Genomic DNA, 22,408 nt, shown 5'->3' on the forward strand with positions numbered 1-22,408 from the left:
CCTTGATTTCATCCATTGAATTGTGTATAAGAATAATATTCTCAAAGTATAAAATCTAAACCATCCATAGAATAGAAATTCTAAAAACCTAGTCTAACTTAGAGATGAGATTATCTTTTTCATTTATAGATGAAATCACCTTTTTGGTTAATTTGAAGTTTAAATTGTTTAATCTATCTGCATAGTTAGACTGCCTCAAGGTTTTTTAGAGTGCTGAATTTTATGGGTTCAAAAACTTATTTTGAACATCAAAAATGTATTTTAAACAATAAAAAATATTGAAATTATATTTCAGGATTTTGGTGAAATCTTAGAAATCCTATGAGTGAAAATAGCTATTTCTTTATAAATTAGATCATGGTGAAATCCTAGAAATCCTATGAGTGAAAATAGCTATTTCTTTATAAATTAGACTACACCTTCTAAAATATGGTTGGCAAACTCTTAATTTCGTTTATAAAACTCAGAATTTATATTCCAACAAAGGGGGTGAAAGTTAAAAATGGAAAACTATTTATAAGTCTAATTCTAGATTTCATTAGAAATCAAAAAATAACTTCCAGAACCCTTAATTTTATCCATTAGATTTTGTGAATAAGAAAAAATAACATCCATACTTTTTTATTTTTCAAAAAATAAAATTCTAAAAGCCTATTTCAGAATGAACCTCCGAATTTTAATAACATGTTAAAATTTATTAATACAAAAAGACGTGAGACAAACTGAAGTATAACTTTTCTGGTTGCAGATTAACAATGAACCTTTTTAATTAATAATTAATTAAAAAACTAATTTAATGTTAAAATTACAGCACGGAATGCAGAGGTTTCCCGTAAAATGCTGAAAAATTAGTTGTGTTAACGTTACATGACAGAATGTAGAGATCTCCCAGTGGAAATTGTTAAAGTGCAGGTTAGCAAAAAGTACACCAATTTTAGAAAAGTTTAGTCCGATTTCGTAGAATATCATTACTAAAAAGTTAATAGATAACCCATTCCAGGTTAGCAAAAATTACACCAGTTTAAAAAAAAATTACGCCCATTTCGTAGAATATCATTAGTAAAAAATTAATACATAATCCACAAATCATTACAGGAAGATTTCTGAGCGAAAGAAAACTAAAATTAAACATCGATCTATAAAAAATTATCAGATGGGCTCCCAAATTTCACCCACCTAACAGCTACACACACATTCGGGATCCCAGATCTCAAAGATCCTGAGTTTGTTTTACACGCTCCAATCAAAAGATTAAACGCAAAACTTCATAATCCGCTCTACCAGTTAACAATGATACATCATATACAAAACAAATCCCCTGATCCTGAACCATCGGATCTCTGAACAATTTCTCTGCCTGACGAACAAATGAAATAGGGGAATTGGGAAAAGGGGAATTGAGATCAATGGAGAAGCCTTCTCTGAGACCTGTCGTTGCAAATCCCAACATAGAGAGCCATTCTGTTGGGCGGGATATTCGCCAAGACTCTGCGCTGATTTGCGTCGCTCTTTGAATAATTAATCCTTTTATTTTGACAGCCAGTTTTGTGGGGCTCTTGGGATCTGGGCTGCCTTGCAGTGAAGGCCAGAGCGTGCCGCCTTCTGTATGCTACATTGTCGCCGGATGGCTCCACTACATCCTCAGAAAACCGCACCTTCTTCTTGACCAGATTGCGCTTTTTATCTGTTCATCGCAGAACACTGTCAGTCACATATAATCTCTGTCAAATCAAGAACTGTAAAGTTAAACACAATTAGCAGGCGAACCCAGTATACCTGAACGAGAGCCATTGAAAGCTGTTGGGGCGGATTTCCATAATACCTTGGAACAAAGATTTGCATAATCCATTTTACCCGAATTCATCCTCCATGAGATCGATGCTCCTACCTCTGCGTGCTGTTCTTGATGATGTTCACAAGAATGAGATCCGAGAGCGCCCTCCTGGTTCACTTTATCTTGCAGGCAAGAACAATCCTTCTTCAATTCCAACAGTTTCTGGCGACCCAACACCATCAACATAACACTGCAGCCAGAGACTGCTATGACAGTTATAAGCCCAATTCCCTGGGAGCTCAGCATCACTGTCATTTCTCAGAACCACAACGTAACAAAAACTAAAAGACCAGGCAAAACAGAAAAGCTAACACCCACCAAAACCTCAACAAATCTTATAATGGGGATTGAATCAGGGATACATACAGGACCGGCAAGTTCTCCTCATGGGGATTGAATCACAGGCACAATACAGGACTGACAACTTCTCAAAATACCAAAACAGGGGAAATATAATAACAGAAAAGCAAACAGAAAAGGGCACAGTGTAAGCTCATTACAAAATGGAAGTAAAACAAACCCAATTGAATGACGACCGCAGGCTCCTAAGACAAGCACAGTATTTGTTTATACCAATCATCTCCGTTCTCCAAATAATTTATAAAGCCGCCCATGTGTCAATCCCGTAATGTTTGAGGTCACTGTCTACACAACCGTATTTTTATCCCACACGCATGCACGGAATGGAACAGTCTGTTCCGGATCACAATAATAACGCCACAATACTGGATTAGATGCAGGCGGAAAATCCCGTTTATTGCAGTCTGAGCGAGAGGGAACCAGACATTTCGTTGGACCAGATGCTGTCTATTCTTTTATTCTCGTCTTTCTTGTTTCTTTCCCGCCCGCTATTTCTTTCCGTTTGTGAATTTCTTTATCTGTTTCCTCCCGTTTGTGAATTTCTTTATCTGTCTGCCGACGGTTTTTCCATTTCTCTGTCTTTCACTGGAAGGTGTTTGCAGACGGCTCTCCTTTCCGAGAATAGGATAAGTTTAAGCCTCCTTATTTGTAGTTAATTAAGTTTAAGCCTCCTTATTTGTAGTTAATTTTAGCGATTTCTGGGTCCGCGGACTGTAGTTAATTTTAGCGATTTTTGGGTCCGCGGACGGTGTCCTTTCTCGGAATGAATGGATCTTATTAGGTGTGAGTGGTGCAACAAGTGGCTGCCATCACTTTTGGTGGAATATTATGACTTTTGACGTGAGTCTCGCTCTCCATCGCTTCTACGTTTCTCTTTTTTTTTTTTAATTTATCTCTCCATTTTTGTCCGAGTGGGCCCAATTTTCTCGACGCGTCCATCCAAGACAATTCCCTGCATAATTGGCACCGAACCGAGTTGGAATAGAATAGAGGTTGAGCATCGGCACTCAAATCAAATTTTCTCCGCGTAAGACCTAGTGAATTGTACTATTCACTTGGTGTCTAGGAAGTAAGACCTAGTGAATTTTACTATTGACTTAGTGTGGTAGGAAGAGAAATCTGTGTTGTGTATAGGGTTTTTTGGGCTAATTTTATTTGGCATGTCGTATTGTTTATTTCATTATTTCATCAACATCTAATATTTGTAGGTGGGTTAATTTTTTAGTTAAAGATAATTTTATCTGACATGTCGTATTATTTATTTCATTATTTCATCAACATTATATTTGGAGGTGGGCTAATTTTCCAGTTAAAAATAATTTTATCTGACATGTAGTATTGTTTATTCCATTATTTCATCAACCTCTAATATTATTTGCCGGTGGGTTAATTTTCCAGTTAAAGTTATTTGCAGGTGGGCTAATTTTCCAGTTAAAGAAATGCGATAAAGATGCTAAAAGGTCAGGATGGTATGGTAGTTCCAAGTGGGCTAATTTTCCAGTTAAAGAAATGTGATAGAGAATCTGAAAGGTCAAGATGCTACCAATTTTCCAGTGAAAGAAATGTGATAGACTAATTTTCCAGTTAAAGAAATGTGATAGAGAATCTGAAAGGTCAAGATGCTACCAGCTAAAATTTTAAGGTCTAATTTTTGCAAGTGGACTAATTTTCCAAATTTTTTTTTTCAAAAAAAAGATTGGCCCAATGATTCACCCCCTTAAAAATCACAGAAATATTATATCAACTAATATAAAATTATTGGAAATTGAAAATCTAAATGATTCACCCCCTTAAAAATCACAGAAATATTATATCAACTAATATAAAATTATTGGAAATTGAAAATCTAAATATTTGGATAAAAATATCAACAAAATTTTTACAATTTACATAATTTGCATATTAGAAGCTAATAAAATTGACTAAAATTTCTAAACTTGATAAATTTCTTTTTTAAAAAATATATAAAACTTAAATTCATCACACTTATTTAAGTCAATTGAAAAATCACACCTCATCAAAGAATATTCTACTTGACGTAGACAGCTCACCAGTAATGGAGGCTTCTCGTGGAATTGTGGACATTATATGGGAGCTCCACATGCCACGCCGTGACGCCCCACTGGTATTGAGAATATGTGGTACTGTTCACAAAACCTGCCATATTCAACAATTATTGGGAGGATATATATAAAATAACGGTAATGGCTTCATTTCTGGGTCGGACAAAAGGACCATGGGCATAACTGCATACCGGCCATTCTTTAAAACAAATGGTCATCCTATAAACAGACGACACAACGATTGTCATATAAATACACACCCCACTGTCATTATATAAGTATAGCCGGAGTCTAATGTTTTAATGTTTTGGTGTATATATGTAGAGCCGTAGTCTAGGTTTGGTTTTTTCTTTTCCTTTGTGTATATATATCAATATATATTTATAGATTTGGTTAAATTTTTTCTTTTCCTATGTGTATATATATCAATATATATTTATAGATTTGGTTAATAATTTAAGAGGGGAATTAAATTTTTGGTTTTTTTAAATTGTTATTTAAATTTATTTATTTGAGATTTTATTAGGGATAGTGTTTAGTAATTTTTATTTTTTTTATTAATTTTAATATTTTTTTAGTTTTATTGCTTTTTAATTTGACTTGTATTTTTTTTTTTTTTGTTGTTTTTTATATGTATTTTTTTTCTATTTTTAATTCTAATTCTCTTAATTATAGTTTTTCTTCTGGTTAATTTTTAATTTGACTTTATTTTTTCTCTTCATTTTTCTATAACTTTTTTTTCCTAGAATAAACCTTTCATTTCAATTAATATAATTAAATTGGTAAAAAACAATTAGTTTTTAGAATCTAGTGAATATATTTTCCTAACTTTGTTGATTTTTTATTTTTTTTACTGATAATTTTTATAATTCCTACCTCCAAGGTATATCAAGAATTCAAGAAATTGATCTTATTACAAGAAATTGAATTCAAGAAAAATAAAAAATAAAAAAAAATTGATTTTCTTGAATTCAAGTTTTTTTTCTCCTTTCATGTGTGATTAATGTTTACTTGTATCTGTTCCAGCTGAGGAGGACACTTGGCTAGTGGCAAATCCAATGCAATGCACTAGAGCTATTCATTTCATTTTAGGGGATTCAAATTCTACCCTGTAGATCAGGTTGGGGTATGGGATCCAAACTAATTCTACTACTAGGAGTATTGGTGTATTACCAGGATCCCACCCTATAAAACCAGAGATTCCTCGACATTCATTGGGAGGTTAGTCTTCAATTTCTCATAAGTTTCAATTGGTTTGTTAAAGTTCTTTTACTTTCTTTCCTCAAACCAAACATAGAAAGTTTGTTGGCTCAAAAAGTCATCAAGGAAAAGACCCTGGGTTCGGGCACAGGAGGCCAACAATGGTCTGTTGTAGTCTAGGACAACATTGACATTTTCACCTTACTCGGAAGGGAAAGGGGTCTCACCCGAGATGCGTCGCGACCAAAAGGGAGAAGGGTTCAACATGGGGTCGAGGAAATATCAATCGGGCACAGGTGATCATACACATGCATATCCATTATACGAGAAACAAAGATAACAACATCCTTGAATCATACACATATATCCATTATAGAGAACACAGAAATAACAACATCCTTGCATCAATCTATGAACTACCGTACAACAGATAGACTATTTAAAATTTTAACGGACCCACTAAACACGAGACTCAATACATTAGAAGTCAAAATAGACATCAGCTTTGTCTTATATTAAACTTTGTTGAAAAGTATGCAACAAGAAATGCTTGTTGAGAATGCAACAAGATGATGGAGCTTAGTGAAAAGAGTCGCCTTCACTAAGTGGGCTTGCAGGCAAATTATGGCGCAAGTTCTATTTTTGATCACAGTGTGGATGATCACAGTGTGGGTGATCACAGTATGAGCGATCACAGTGTGGGTGATCACAGTGTGAGTGATCAAAGTCTATTTTTAGACTGGCTGTCAAAAATAGAAAAGTCAAATATTATTGTCTCATAATAATATTTGGACTATAAACTTGATCTTATTCTCTTGGAGCACTTCAGGATGAGCTACGGATGTGGTACATGCAGATCCCAGAGGGAAATACGTGGTTACCTATGGGATGACTAATATTTTCATGCAGGACTTCAGTTAGAACTCAAGTGAGTTGAGTTTAGTGGACTGGAGGTGCAATTGATGGAGTTGTGTTCAGTTTAACTTTGTTAAACTAGTTGTATTTAGTCTAACTGATCAATAGACTAGAGATGAGTTGGGTGAATTAGTTATTAATTAATTCACAAGTTATTAACTCATAATGCAACTATAGAATACATCAGTTAACTCAGTTGCATGTCAGTGCATGTTCAGTTCAGCAGGGACAGGTGTTAGAGGATCAGATTGCTATCAGTTGTGACTATAGCTGTGCATGATGATTTGCACAATCAGAGGGATTGAGTATGCCAATGAATTGGCCAATATCAAGAATTGTAGCCCGTGCTCACGTCCAACAGAGTGTGAGTGATTATTTGCAGGTCAAATACGAGTTTGGTAAGCCATTCTGATCAATTCTTGAGCAGGTATTGAGTTGGAGAGGTAGGCAAGCAGCGGGGGAGATTTGGAGATCAAATCTGAGCTGTATTATGTGTAGCATGAGGAGATAGTACTGAGTACTTGGGATGAGTATTGTACTATGTATTGTTACATGATTCTATCAATATAATATACAGATAGTGTGGGGTTTTTAGCAAGATGCTTTCCCTGGGATACATACTGTGTTAATGAGTTTGATTGATGCTTCTATGTGTGCCTGTGAATGTTTCTGCTTCTGTAAATTGATGATCAACGTAGAGGAGATTATGTATTATACATTTTCTGCTTATAATTGTATGATCAGGATAATCTATGTGAATATGTGTTAAATTATTCAAAATTTCAACATGGTATCAGAGCTGCTTGATTTGTAGAAGAGATTTTTACAGGATATCAAGCGAGGATTGATCATCGGATATATTATTCAGAAAGTGTTTACATTTTATTTCTTCAGGCAGAGTCTGTAATCGGGCCAGGTAGCCTCTGGATTCATCCTTCTTTTGGAAGGTGAGATATCCGGTGAATGCCCATACAGTCGATCTCTGTACAAGAAATACTTTGTTCTCACGAATTCTATATCAGAAGCGATTGAGTTTTGAGCTGGTGGAATTTGAATTTAATTCCAAAGCAAGAGATAAAACTCAAAAACATTCAGTGTGAGAATGGAGACAGTATGCCCCAGTATCTCACGAAGTTCACCCAATGTCAAGATGAGCTGGGAAGTGTGGGGGTGACTGTCGGATGAGGATGGTGAGTCTAGCACTCCTTGACCTTCCTAAGAGTTGGCATAGCTACCAGGACTCGGTGAATGGAAGGGAGAAACTGCCAAATTGGGAACGACTATGGTCAGATTTGATGCAGGAGGAGATTAGACGGCGCACCAGAGACGGTTCTTCATCCATGCAGGATGAGGAGAACTGTGCCTTAGCAAGTAAGGTGAAGAAGGGGAAGGAGAAGGGTTCTCTTTCCGAATCCAGTTCTTCCAGTGGTGGGAAGAAGGTTGACAAATCGAAAGTGCGATGCTTTCGTTGTCATGAGGTTGGTTCACGGGTCAGGAACATGTATGCTCTTGAGGTTCAAGATGCATGCAAAGCCTTGAACAGCGAGGCGGCTGATGGAGACTTGGTGGTTGAGAGGGAGCGTATATTACCTCTCAACATGCAAAGCCAGAAGAAGTCTCAGACGATTGTGGAGGAGCCACGATTGGTGCAACAACTTCAGGAGGTTGTGGAGCAGCCACAACAAGGGAAGCTGAGAGGAGATCAAGTAGATACATCTACTCATCTAGAGACCTCCAGTAGGGGGAAACTTCGAGCCAGGTGGGCTGAGGGATTGCATGCAGCCATACCTCCAGGTAGGAGGTGGGGTGATGTGGATTGATTGTCCCAAGGAGGAGGGGCAGGATCCTTGAGGTACCCAACCTCTTGGATGAGACCTTGCTACGGGAGCCCTGATGTGTAGTAGTAGGAACTGACTGATTGGGTAGAGACCGATGCGGATGGAGCGACAGAGAGAGCGACAGTGCAGGGAATCCCAGGACATCGCATAGCTAGCAGGCTGCAGCAATGCGAGAGGCACAAGTGTTTTGCACAGTGCTAGGTGGCATAGAGAGGTGTGCAATGGTGCGAGATGCATGGAGATGTTGCAGTAAGCGCAGATGTCAGAGAGGGAGCACTTGTTAGCAGCAGGTAGAGCTTCAGCATCAGAGGGTGTTTCTAGCCCAACAGGGAGGTCAGTTGGGAGGTGCAGTGCGGATGCAATGCTGGGAGATAGAACCAGCATCAACACGGATGCAGTCAGAGATCAAAGTAATAGAGGCTAGAGCAGTTAGATACTGAAGAACACAGAGATGCAAAGTCTTCAGTCGACAGAGGCAATAGCAGTCAGAGACTTTGATGACAGAGCAAGTGGACCAGCCAGATGTGTTGCATGGAGAACATTCCAGAGTTTCAGGATTGGGTTTGAGAGGAAGCCTTTCTTGTTGAGAGGGAGTGTTGAAAAGTGTGCAACAAGAAATGCTTGTTGAGAATGCAACAAGATGATGGAGCTTAGTGAAAAGAGTCGCCTTCACTAAGTGGGCCCGCAGGCAAATTATGGCGCAAGTTCTATTTTTGATCACAGTGTGGATGATCACAGTGTGGGTGATCACAGTATGAGTGATCACAGTGTGGGTGACCACAGTGTGAGTGATCACAGTGTGAGTGATCAAAGTCTATTTTTAGACTGGTTGTCAAAAATAGAAAAGTCAAATATTATTGTCTCATAATAATATTTGGACTATAAACTTGATCTTATTCTCTTGGAGCACTTCAGGATGAGCTACGGATGTGGTACATGCAGATCCCAGAGGGAAATACATGGTTACCTATGGGATGACTAATATTTGCATGCAGGACTTCAGTTAGAACTCAAGTGAGTTGAGTTTAGTGGATTGGAGGTGCAGTTGATGGAGTTGTGTTCAGTTTAACTTTGTTAAACTAGTTGTATTTAGTCTAACTGATCAATAGACTAGAGATGAGTTGGGTGAATTAGCTATTAATTAATTCACAAGTTATTAACTCATAATGCAACTATAGAATACATCAGTTAACTCAGTTGCATGTCAGCGCATGTTCAGTTCAGCAAGGACAGGTGTTAGAGGATCAGATTGCTATCAGTTGTGACTATAGCTGTGCATGATGACTTGCACAATCAGAGGGATTGAGTATGCCAATGAATTGGCCAATATCAAGAATTGTAGCCTGTGCTCACGTCCAACAGAGTGTGAGTGATTATTTGCAGTTCAAATACGAGTTTGGTAAGCCATTCTCATCAGTTCTTGAGCAGGTATTGAGCTGGAGAGGCAGGCAAGCAGCGGGGGAGATTTGGAGATCAAATCTAAGCTGTATTGTGTGTAGCATGAGGAGATAGTACTGAGTACTTGGGATGAGTATTGTACTATGTATTGTTACATGATTCAATCAATATAATATACAGATAGTGTGGGGTTTTTAGCGAGATGCTTTCCCCGGGATACATACTGTGTTAATGAGTTTGATTGATGCTTCTATGTGTGCCTGTGAATGTTTCTGCTTCTGTAAATTGATGATCAACGTAGAGGAGATTATGTATTATACATGTTCCGCTTATAATTGTATGATCAGGATAATCTCTGTGAATATGTGTTAAATTATTCAAAATTTCCACAAACTTAACATAACAGATTACATTATGATCCAGCATTCGCCATAAGCATTACATAAAATACCCAGCTCAGTCGCTCAGGTTCAGATAAGTTTCGCAACTAAGCCCCTCAGATCCCAACACTCTCTCATTCGACCTCTGCAACTGTGTATCTCTTTTGCAACCGACTCCTTCCACTAGCGGTTTCAACAACAACCTTTTTCCTCTCTGGTCTTCCCCTTTTATGTCCTTCCCGGCTGCCTGGACTACCAGTTCTCGCACGACTATTTTCTCCATTGGCTGCTTCTATGCCTTCTCGCCTCCTTAGCTGCCTTTGCCTTTCGCTACCACCTTTTCACCACTCCTCCGCAATTGTTCGTTCCGCCACCCAATCGTTGTTGCCATCTGTCTCTTTCCCGCCCTTCAGTCAGTCAAAACTGGTCAAAATCATTCAAAATTAAACGAAGGCTCCAACAAGGTTGGTCTCAAATACCAAGCAAAAAGTTAATATCTAAATTTTGTTAAAGCAATTAAATCCACTGCAACTCTATCCCTAGTTTTATTCAAAGTGAATGTGTCAAATTCCGCTAATTTAATACTAAATCACAAATCATATACCAATGTATAATATTTGGAAAATATTTGAAAAGGGCTAATAATATATTTTATTTATTTAATATTTTATTTTTTTAATAATTATTATTTATTTATTTATTTTGATGATATGAAATGTTTTAGGAACTAAGTATTTTGATTATAAACTAAGTGTTTTGAATTATATAATTGTAAAACAAGACATCAATTGAGAGATAACAAATAAAATTTGTGTTCCATATTCCCCTGCGTCAAATACTGCCAAAGAAATAAAGTTATAAAGTTTCATTACAAAGCTTCATTACAACTAATAAGGTAGGGTGCTCACCAAAAAGCACCATTTTAGCATAACATTTTCACTTTAATTTCAAATTTTTTTTATGAAGGCTTTAATTGACCACCACAACTTGTCAGCAGTTCAATCTCCAATTAGTTAAACTTAAACTAAACAAAAATTCAAACTCCAACTAGTTATATTTAACAATTAGTTATATTTAATTTAAGGAGCAGTTCAGACTCCAATTAGTTATATTTAAACTAAGTAGAGGTTACTAGGTAGCACTTGTTATAAGTAGGCAGTCATATAAGTTAAATGGTGGGTGAATGTCAATAGACATTAATCCATAATAGATATTAGAACACTTCATCATACATCCTAAATTGCTAAAATTTAAAAAATATAAAACTTAATTAAATTATAACTTTATTTAAAATAATAATAATTATTATTAATGATAAAAATAATTAATAAATAAGTGAAACATATATACATTTAACAACACATGTAACAAAATTATTAGCTATAGAGATTCACGCTCATGGAGATTTTTATTTTATAAACATGACTTGTTAAAATATTATTGGCCAATACCACTTCTTATCAATACCACATGTCTAAAATCTCTTAACTCATTTCATATGACACTTGTTCAAATGACATTTTTTTAATTAATGAATTTAATTAAAAGGGCAAAAAAGACATAACTACTTTGAAAATAAATTTCAACTTTTGATTTGTGTATATGAATAAAAATATTTTATAATATTCTATGGAAGTTAAATCTTGCCATCCACCTAATAATTATTGATAATTAAATTAAAATTTTGCAAATAAACATGCCTATCCACATAATCAAGGTTATGTCTTGAACATTATGTATATATTTATTGTAAAATAAATGAGAAATAAGTTCTAAGACTTGAAACATTATTTCCCATACATAATAGTGTTATGTTATAAAAAGTGATAAATTGATTTTGAGAAGTTAAATATTATTTATTTGTTATGGTTTAGAATTTTCCTAGATAACTTGTGTTAAATTTATGTTATGAGTGTACACTCTACCATTATCAAGGGAAAATAGAGTTGAAAGAGAATATAATAAGTAAATATCTATAGGGTAAACTTGAAATGATAGTTGTAACTTTAAATTTTAGCTCAAACAATTTATGCTTTGAAGATTGTTATGTTAGCTTTAGTGAAGATGCATCTAATCTTCAAATAGGGTGGTTAGTTTAGGTGAATGGAGGAAGAATAGATGTATCTTGGTAATGTTCCAAGAAGTCAAGAATGGTTTTTTTTCATTTTGAATATGGGCTATTTTGAAAACTCATGCCTTTTTCACACCATCTTCTTCATATAGGCTTAGTGTTTCAGAATGTAAATTTCCACATTAATAATAATATTGTCGAATTTTTCTAATAATCTATATTACATCTTTGAAACATTTCAAATGTTTCAATTGGACATTCCACCCATTATCAAAGGAAAATAATTTTGAAAGAATTATAAAAAAGAGAATAACATTGAGTAAAATTTTATACGACAAACCTAGAGTGTAGCCACACAAATTTACATTTACTTGAAAAATGTTTTGCTCTGAGGATTGTTGCGCTGATTCTTATGAAGATTGTATTTTGGGAGTCATCTTGACTTCCAAAATAAAGGATAGATTGAGTAAGGGATATGCAGTGCTTAACAGTCTAAAAAAACTATATTTTTAGCTTCAATTTCAAGGCATTTAGATGAAGATCCAACTCTTTCACCCGTTAGTTATGTGCACCCTCTTGTGTGAGGTTTGGGGGCCATCCCATTTTGCAATGGATTGAAACATGATAGAAAAGTGGTTTTCAATGTTATCCAAATATTTTCATGCTAAGAGATTAGTATGTCATGATATAATTTAATTGGAAAGGATCACTATATAATTTTTTATCTATATTGATACTTTTTGGGTGGAAAAATTGGAGGAATTTTCTTGCAAGGCCCATTTTAGTGGCAAGTCCCAATTTGGAGATTTGGGGTTTAGAACCTTCCAAATCCATTTTGAGGCTTCAAATGATACTTTTGGGGGTACAAATATTGCAATCATAATTCATAGTCCCTTGATGTTTTTCTACACACTAACACCTTTTCAGTGTGAAATTCATTTCAATTAGAGTTCAAATGCCTTTTGCAAATTGACCTATATTATTGACCACCATGGTACCAAGTGGTTGTTGCATCAACAACCATTACTCATATGTGGGAATAGTCATGTGTGAAATTTCAAGAAGATTCTAGAAGGTACAAAAAAAATCTAATAGAGGGTTAAGACATGCAAAAATCCTAACCTTAGACAACATCAAACTATGTTAAATATTGAGTTGGTAGGAAGAGAGAGTGCTCCATTCTTTCAACATTGTACTTGTTCCATGTTGTAGACAACATCTAGGAGTGAGATTTGAGAGCATAACAAGAGGGAGGGCATGATTTTGTAGTAGCCATTTAGGCCATAGTGTTAAAAGAAAACACCATGTCCTTTTCTTCATATTTGCATTTTCATAACTGAAGAAAAGAGAGCAAAGATAGGCCTCAAATTCTAGTTGATTCTTCTCCCATGTTAATTTTCCCAAGTTACATATTGTGTCCATGTATATGGATGGTTTGTTCATTTTCTTGTTCTTTCATTTTGTATTTTATTTATTTTCATAAACTTGAGTATTAATCCAATAATAATAAGTATGGATATATAATAAAATATTTCATAATGTTGTAAGATCTATTGTGATGAACTATTCTAAAGTTATATCCATGGTAGTTTATATAGCATAATGGTAACTGATCTGAAAATGGGGCACTAAAGGCTTCTTGTCAAGCTTACAAGAACCTCTCCCACTTCCAAAGCTTAAATATTCCCAAGTCTTTATGATTAACCAATTGCGGAATTAATAAGTGCTTGAAAATATAGGTATATGCTTATGTTTGTTTTAAAACTGTTTATGTGTTGTAAATTGATTTGCTTAAACTGATATAAAACATATAACAGTGAAACAATGCAGCAAATGAGCATCACACATAAGACAACAAGTTTAATATGGAGTTCACCCAAAACTCTTGGGCTACGTCTCCTTGAGCTCTAGTCAACTCAACTAGGCTCTCTGGGATTATGGCAATAGTTCTTTTACAAGCTCCATGCTCAACTCCACTGGTTTACACAGAACTCAATGGGCTTAGAACACCATCTTATCCCTGGCTCTTGAAGTTCTTCGGCCTTCTAGCTCTTGGCTCTCACTCTCGCTCTGACTCTTGGCTTCTTTGAGCTCTCTATCTCAGCCTCTGCATGCATGAATGGTTCTCTTGACCTCCAAGCGACCTTTAGCAGCTTTCCAGTGACCGTTTTGTAGCTTTGTTGCATGTCAATTGTTCTCTTTGGGATTATCGCTCTCTTAGCTAACAGCTCTCCTTTAGCGACCTCCAGCTCTTGCCAACCTCCTTGTTAATTGGGCCTTCTAGCTCCTTTGAGGCATTTTCTCGGCTCTGCAGCTTCCCCAGCCATTTCTTTGCGTGTCATTACTCTCTTGCGGCTCTGTGGCTTCTTTGCGTGCTGTTTGTTTGACTGGCCATCTGGCTCTGCGAATTTGTGGCTTCAAATGCATCATTGTCTGCCAAAAAAGCCCGCTTGCAGTGTGGCATAGTGATCAGGGGCCGTTACAGAGGGATCAGGGCCTTCTTCCAAGCAAAAACCTGAAAATGGAGAAATTTCAATACACAGAGATTTTCTAAAAATACACTATCGGGCGCGAAGTCCTGGACTTCAAATTCCCTGAAATCACCCCTATAAACCCTTTTAGGTCTGCCTTTTATGGCTATCGCAAGCCCACCATTGATCTGCGTGATCTCTGATCCAACAACTGACAGTCCGTTTCGGGTGGCTTAAGTGCACGGAGATTACTTGCTCGAAAAGGCGGTTTTCTCTCTCCTACACCATGCCACATGTCGGCCTGTGTATGGGTTCGGGCAGAGCTCATTCAATACCACTTATCGCCTGAGGCTTGCCCGAAATCCTGCTTACCACGAAACTCAAATAACCCAAAGCCACATCTATAAACCTCTCGGGTCCAGTGTTATCGCTTTCGGGTCATTTCCTTTGTATTTCGGGTTTATAGCGGAAACACACTAATACACAAAAAATATGAAAATCCTAGATTTCAAATTTTATGCAATTGGGTCCATAATCCCTATCGGGTCTAGGTCTTAATCACTAATCGCAATCGCAATGGCCCGGGGATCTACCCTTTGGGTATGCCAACCGCCGATCCGCCAATCACTGATATCGCACCTCGCGTATCGCATCAGTGGGGGTCTATACCTTCTTCTCCTCCGATCGCCGATCACCCCGATTGCCGATCAGTGATATTGGTCATCGCAATCGCATTGTCGCTTATCGCCAAGGAGCATGTCGCTATGCCTAGGGTCCCGATATTGGGCGGCCTCCGATCCGGTATGTCAGAGGTCGCTAATCGAGGGTCCTTCTGCCTTTGCGTTAAGTCCATCCCTTTGCACATTTGTGATGCGATTTCCTTAAGGAGCCTTTAGGCCATTTTTAGAAGAAATGCCTCCTTTTCAAAAGGACAAAGGCAATCTTCTTTTTGCGATAACTTCTTCATCCAAAGTCCATTTTAACCCATTCAAGTTGCAGTAGATTTAGAATGAGAAGATCTATGCAATGGGACTATTTCTAGGAGCATCCTTAGACTTTCATTTCCTCTGTGAGGAACACTTAGACTTAGAAGCCTATCCAAAATCCATTTTGGATTAGTAACAGAGAAATTTTCTTTGATAAAATTTATGTAAATTGTAGGATCTAGGAATTGGCTTAAGAAGTGTGTCACAGAAACCTAGACATAGTGAATGACTCCATTCATAACAATCCTTGGGATGTAATATAATATAGATTTTCTAGCCTAGAAGAGAAAGTTGTTGATATCTCGAGAAAAACATGGCCCTCCTCGTTGTAGATATATTAAATAATTTCAAACTTTTCAAAGAGGTTGTTGGATCTAACTCAATAGTTAGATCAGATGAGAAACTAGGAGATAATTAGTTCCTAGAAAAGGAGTTGAAAAATGAGCCCAAAAGAGAGTAACTGATGCGATCTAGGTTTTGTAGCTTTCACAAAACCTACAAAATATGGATCGTTGTTACAAAGCACACAACCTAGGCCATTGGAATTTGGCTACTATATTAATTAATTCAAGGACTAAATAACAAAGCACATATAAAGAGTAATTTGAGTCTGTTCACAAGAACACAAAAAGGATTCAATTAACTTTTATTTATTCAAAATATCTTATTACATATAAGAATACAAATATGAGAGCGAAGTCCTCAGAGCACTTGAAATTCCCACACTATTACACAACAATACCATGCATAACAACCAAACGCCCTTTCTAACTCATACAACAACTAATCACTTTCTCTAAAAATCGTGCAGTAGCCTAACCAACACAAGAAGGCTAAGAGCCAGGAGCTTAAAATGACATGCAGAAAAATAATAGGCCAAAAGAAACAAAAACCATTTTCTTCCATGTTCATCTAATTTATCCTCATATTTTTGACCCCTTCATATTCCATTAAAACAAATCCCTTCCCATGTGACTGCCTACTTCACCTTCGAGAATTGAGTCGATTCGCATCCTCTTAGTGTGCGGACAAGCCAAATTTGTAACTTATGTCTTATCCTAATAGCACATCTAATAATGTTTTTTTATAGCAGTGAAACCAAATAACTATGAATTTTGGATGTTTTAGAAACTCCAAGAAATGGGAATATCAAAACGTGCTCCTAGGAGTGTTAACAACTCAAGACCAGTCGTTGCTTTGATAAAATGTAGCTACGGGAATAAAATAAACTACCAAATTTGTGTATCAACAACTATCATAATAGGTGTATCAACAACTTAAAACACATGGGAGTAACAACAATTATTATGAACTCAACATAAACTTGATTTTGTTTGATGAGGATTGCCCAAGGCCAAGGATGCTCCTCCATCAAACACCCTTAGTAAGAAAATATGGGCTACCATCTCATGTGGTATTTGCTTATGAGATTGAACTCCTTTGTAGGTGTGCTAACTCTTTCTCAGTCACCCATGACACATCTTTGTATGTAACACCCTCCTCCCATATTGCTAACTCTCTCTTCAAAGATGTGTCATGGGTAACACCTATAAGGGAGACCCAAGCAACTGACCAGCCGGGGTAAACATGCGGTGAGAGACCACTTTGATATGATTCTACCTCCTAAGTCACATTAAGGAAGTAGAATCGATGGAAACACACCACACAAACATTCAACATCAGCATTAGGACCCTTACGAACCAATCCAACCTTTCTTCCAACTAGCCCCTAGGTCCCACTGAGCTTTTGGACCACTTGACCTCTAGATGCTCTCATGCTATGGGCATGCTAGCATCCAACGACCTATGGACACTCTCATAGGCCTACAAGCCAATGTCCAGGGACTCTTATGTCAGTGCTATGCTAACGTCCTCGGGGTTTGAGCCACTTTTTTAGGCCAAGATCCCGAGTCATTGCACAGAATTGAATCATATCTTAAAAATAGTAAAATAACAAGGAAATGATAGTATAAATGCAATCACTTGAATGAGACCTTGATTGGACCCCTACTAGCCATGATAGGAATTTCGTCAAACATATCACGAATATGTAATCTACTGGTGTAAATAACAGATCTAAGCATAGGGGTCTCATATTGGGTCCCTATAATACTAGTGATTACCCCATTACTATTGTAGTTATACCCCTTATTAATATTGTTGTGCCCCTATTGCCCCCATATTGTTATTACTGTGCCCCATAGAATCCCTCTATTGTTATTTTTGTGGCTTTATATTATTATTGTTAGGTCGGCTGGATTATATTGTGACTCCTTAGACTCCTATATATAGAAAGGAAGTTTTGTCATTTGAATCATCCAAGAATTGTTCATTTATGTAATGTAAAGGAGGTTGCCCCCTCGAAGAGGCTGAATTATAAGGCGTTGATCTATCTTTTCTATCTTTTCTTGAGCTGGTTTCATAACATTTGGTATCAGAGCTTTGGCTTCTAGGGTTTCGCTGCTCCAAACAGGTCATCATGAAATTTTCGCTATAATTTTTTTTTCTGTGACGTTTCAGAAGTTGCAAAAAAACCCATTTGAGAAGAAATCGTGCTGAACCTCGGGTCCAATTTTCAGAGCTTTTCGCACTATATTTGCGGAGATATGATATAATGAAGTTGGTCTTTTTGCAGACTCCTGAATTACATTCCAAACAGGTGACCTGGGGAAAATCGTCATAACTTTCTTTCTGAGCATCGGATTGAAATTTAGTAAGAAGGTACAGAAAGAGGACGGACTGTAGTTTTCTTGTATATATTTTTCAAAGTCAAAGGTCAAAACAGTGACACGTGGCACTTCATACAAGTTCGCTCTACGGAACTAGTCTATAATCAGGTCACTGCGGGAGATTGTGAATAACTCTTTCTTGGAGAATCCAATTTGGATTAGACTAGTGGCATTGGAAAGAGGACACAGAAGGCTACTACAAGTCACAATTTCAGAACTGGATGATTCGAAATTACAGAGATACATCAGATTCAATATCAGGCTTCTACAAAGTGAAAAAAGGTGTGTAATTTTTTTTTAAATTTTTGCGTAAGCTTGGTTTGAAGGAATTCAAAGGGCATAGTAAAGCATTATTATCGGTAATTGATGCCCCAAGGAAAGAAAATGCAAACACCTAGTAAGCAACCTGAAAGCTCTAGCATGACTTATGAAGAAGAGGAAGAAATGCAACATGATATAGCAAAATTACGAGACCAAGTGCAATAAGTGTCATTTTCACAAAAAGGAACAGAATCTAAGATGGATGGTTTAAAGAAAGATGTAGAAGCTAAGATGGATGGTTTAAAGAAAGGCATAGAAGCTAAGATGTATTTTTTAAAGAAAGGCGTAGAAGTTAAGATGGACGATTTGAAGATAGATTTGAAGACAGACATGGAAGAATTGAAGAAGTTGCTACAAGAAAGGGTCACTAATTGTGAAAGGGTAGTAAAGGAAACTCATGATGAGAAAAAAAGAAATGTTAATCATGATTCCATAGACTCTAATGTTGGATCGAAGACCCACCATATTCCAAAAATCGATATGAGGAAGTTTGATGGCAAGGATCCCGCAACATGGATATTACAGATGGAGCAATTCTTCGATCTCAATAATGTGCAAAACACACAAAAGATACGTATGGCAACTTTATATTTGGAACCAAATCAGTTTGTATGGTATCAATGGCTTTGCTCTTGTAAAAAATTTATCACTTGGGCAATTTTTACGGAAGAATTGATAGCACATTATGAGGATACAAAAAGCAACACTTTTTTTAGCCAATTGATAAGTCTCAAACAAAAGGGTTCAATAATGGAGCACATTGAGGAGTTCCACAAATTGAACATAAGGGTAAAAGATATTCCAAAGGAGCATAGGATTGATGTGTTCATAGGGTCTTTAAAGGATAATATCCAACATGATGTTTGCCTTTGGGAACCTGATTCATTAGAGAAGGCATTCAGGTTAGCAAGAAAAATGGAAAGCAAAATTATGGCAACCAAGAAGCATACCACTCACAACTATAAAGATAGAAGTGTTGTTGCCCCTAGTCTTCCACAACCTATAAGGTTGACACCACAACAATTGGAAGAAAAAAGAGCAAAAGGGCTTTGTTACAGTTGTGATAGCAAATACACTAAAGGTCATAAGTGTGCTGAGAAGAAATTATTCTACATAGATTGTGAAGAGGAAGAAGAAAAGGAGCAAGAAAGGTCAAAAGAAGAGGATATACTCTAGGAACAAAGCCTAGATGAAGAACAAATAAATCCGACCATATCTTGTAATGCATTGGCAGGAATTACCACTCCTCAAACCATCAAGATAGAAGGACAAATCAAGAAGAAAAAGGTAATAGTGTTGATTGATTCAGGAAGCACCCACAATTTTATTCATTGTAAGGTAGCAAAAGAATTGAATTGCTTCCTATATCCAGCACCAGAGTGTCAAGTGATGATTGCAAATGGAGGAACAATAAATTTCTATGGAAAGTGCCATAATATCAAGCTATCCATGGGAGAATATGTATTGACTAGCCCAATGCTTTCCATTCCAATGGGAGGTGCTGATGTTGTACTAGGAGTCCAATGGCTACAATCCTTGGGTACAATAGCTTTTAATTTTCAAGAACTTTTCATCAAATTTTCTACGGAAGGAAAGGAAGTTGAATTAAGGGGTATTGCAGGGAAACTAGGAAAGATAATTATCTCTAATGGTATGACAAAGCTTCTAAAAAAGGAGCAAAGAGGTGTAATTGCACAATTATGTTCGCTAGATGTTTCCACATCGGAATCATCTATTTCTCCAGATCTCCAAAAAGTCCTGGACAATCATTCCAAGGTATTTGAGACTCCCAAAGGTCTCCCACCTATGTGTGATCATGATCATGCTATTCATCTGATTCTAGGAAGTGTTCCTCCAAACATCAGGCCGTACAGATATCCCTATGTCCAAAAGAGTGAAATTGAATGTATGGTTGCAGAAATGCTAGAGGCTGGTATAATTCAACCGAGTCAAAGTTCTTTCTCTGCTCCAGTAGTATTGGTGCACAAGAAGGATGGATCATGGCGCATGTGTCCGGATTATAGGGAGCTCAACAAGCTCACTATTAAAGATAAGTTCCCCATTCCTGTCATTGATGAATTACTGGATGAATTGCATGGATCAATTTACTTCACCAAGTTGGATCTTCGTTCAGGATATCATCAAATCAGAATGAAGACTGAAGACATTGCAAAAACAACATTTAGAACTCATGAGGGTCATTATGAATTTTTGGTCATGCCTTTTGGCCTTACCAATGCACCTTCAACATTTCAAGGTTTGATGAATTCAATTTTCAAACCATTCCTTAGAAAATTTGTGTTAGTATTTTTTGATGATATACTAATCTACAGCAAGTCTTGGAAGGATCATGTTGAACATGTTGACAGGGTGCTACAACTATTGGAGGAGAAACAATTATATGCAAAAAGATCCAAATGTTTCTTTGGAGTCCAGGAGGTGGAATATCTGGGTCATATTGTATCTCATGAAGGAGTTAAGGTAGACCCTAGCAAAATTAAAGCCATTAAGGAATGGAAAATCCCCACATCCATAAAGCATCTGCGAGGATTTCTCGGGTTGACAGGGTATTATCGCAAGTTTGTTAAGAATTATGGGAGAATAGCAGCACCTCTAACAACATTATTGAAGAAAGATGCATTTTCATGGACTCCGGAAGCAACAAAGGCCTTTGAACATCTTAAAGAGGCAATGTGCCAAGCACTGGTCTTAGCTACACCGGACTTCACAAAAACCTTTATTGTGGAATGTGATGTTTCAGGAAATGGAATTGGTGCTGTTCTAATGCAAGATGAAAGACCCATTACTTTTGAAAGTCATCCAATCAAGGGAAAGTTTTTAAGAAAAGCTATTTATGAGAAGGAAATGTTGGCAATACTCCATGCACTTAAGAAATGGCGACCCTACCTAATGGGAAGACACTTCAAGGTAAAAACGGATCATGATAGCCTTAAATACTTTTTAGAACAAAGATTATCCTCTGAAGAGAAACAAAAGTGGGTCACAAAGATGTTGGGTTATGACTTTGAAATCATCTACAAAAAAGGGAAGCAAAATGTGGTGGCAGATGCACTCTCAAGAAAGGATGAGGATGTGGAAGCATTGTTGTGCGCCATTTCTATTATCCAACCAGATTGGATAAATGAAGCAAGGGAGGAATGGAAGAATGATGAAGAAGTGTGGGCACTTATTCGAAAGTTACAACAAGATTCCAGTACGTCTGATACATTTAGCTGGAAAAATGATTCGTTATGGTACAAAGATCGCTTATACCTCTGTAAGAATTCCCAGCTAAAACAAAAGATTCTTGTGGAATTGCACACTTCTCCCTTAGGAGGGCACTCAGGATTTCTAAAAACTTACCAGAGGGTTAAGAAGGAATTTTTTTGGGATGGCCTTAAATCAGATATTCAAAAGTTTGTGGCGGAATGTTTGGTTTGACAACAAAATAAAGTTGAAACAATTAAGACACCGGGTCTATTACAACCTTTATCCATTCCAAGCCAATGTTGGGAGGAGGTTTCAATGGATTTTGTCACAGGTTTACCCAAGTCTGAGGGAAAGAGTGTCATCATGGTGGTAGTTGACAGATTTACCAAGTATGCACACTTTTGTGCATTATCACATCCATTTAAAGCCAATACAATTTCTACTACATTTATGGAAACAATTCAAAAGCTACATGGAAACCCAAAGATTATTGTAAGTGACAGAGATCCCATTTTCACTGGAAATTTTTGGACATGATTATTTTCTTGTCTTGGTACTCAGTTAGCTCATAGCTCATCTTATCATCCTCAATCTGATGGGCAAACTGAGATAGTAAACAAATGTTTGGAAGG

The 22,408-nt window shown here is 36.8% G+C and overlaps 1 protein-coding gene across 1 annotated transcript; it reads right to left on the reverse strand.

The window, feature by feature from the left end:
• Positions 1-1,119: 1,119 nt before the first annotated feature.
• Positions 1,120-2,711, reverse strand: LOC149220879 (uncharacterized). Its single transcript, XM_089382871.1, has 2 exons — positions 1,777-2,711; positions 1,120-1,684 (listed from the first exon to the last, which is right to left on the reverse strand). The coding sequence occupies exons 1-2, from the start codon at positions 2,087-2,089 to the stop codon at positions 1,404-1,406; spliced, it is 594 nt and encodes a 197-aa protein (XP_089238997.1). The 5' UTR covers positions 2,090-2,711; the 3' UTR covers positions 1,120-1,403.
• Between the last annotated feature and the right edge of the window lie 19,697 nt (positions 2,712-22,408).

Source organism: Pinus tabuliformis, chromosome Q (assembly GCF_031772625.1).
Source record: "Pinus tabuliformis cultivar Carrire ecotype Pingquan chromosome Q, CPIR1, whole genome shotgun sequence".
Lineage (NCBI taxonomy): Eukaryota > Viridiplantae > Streptophyta > Pinopsida > Pinales > Pinaceae > Pinus > Pinus tabuliformis.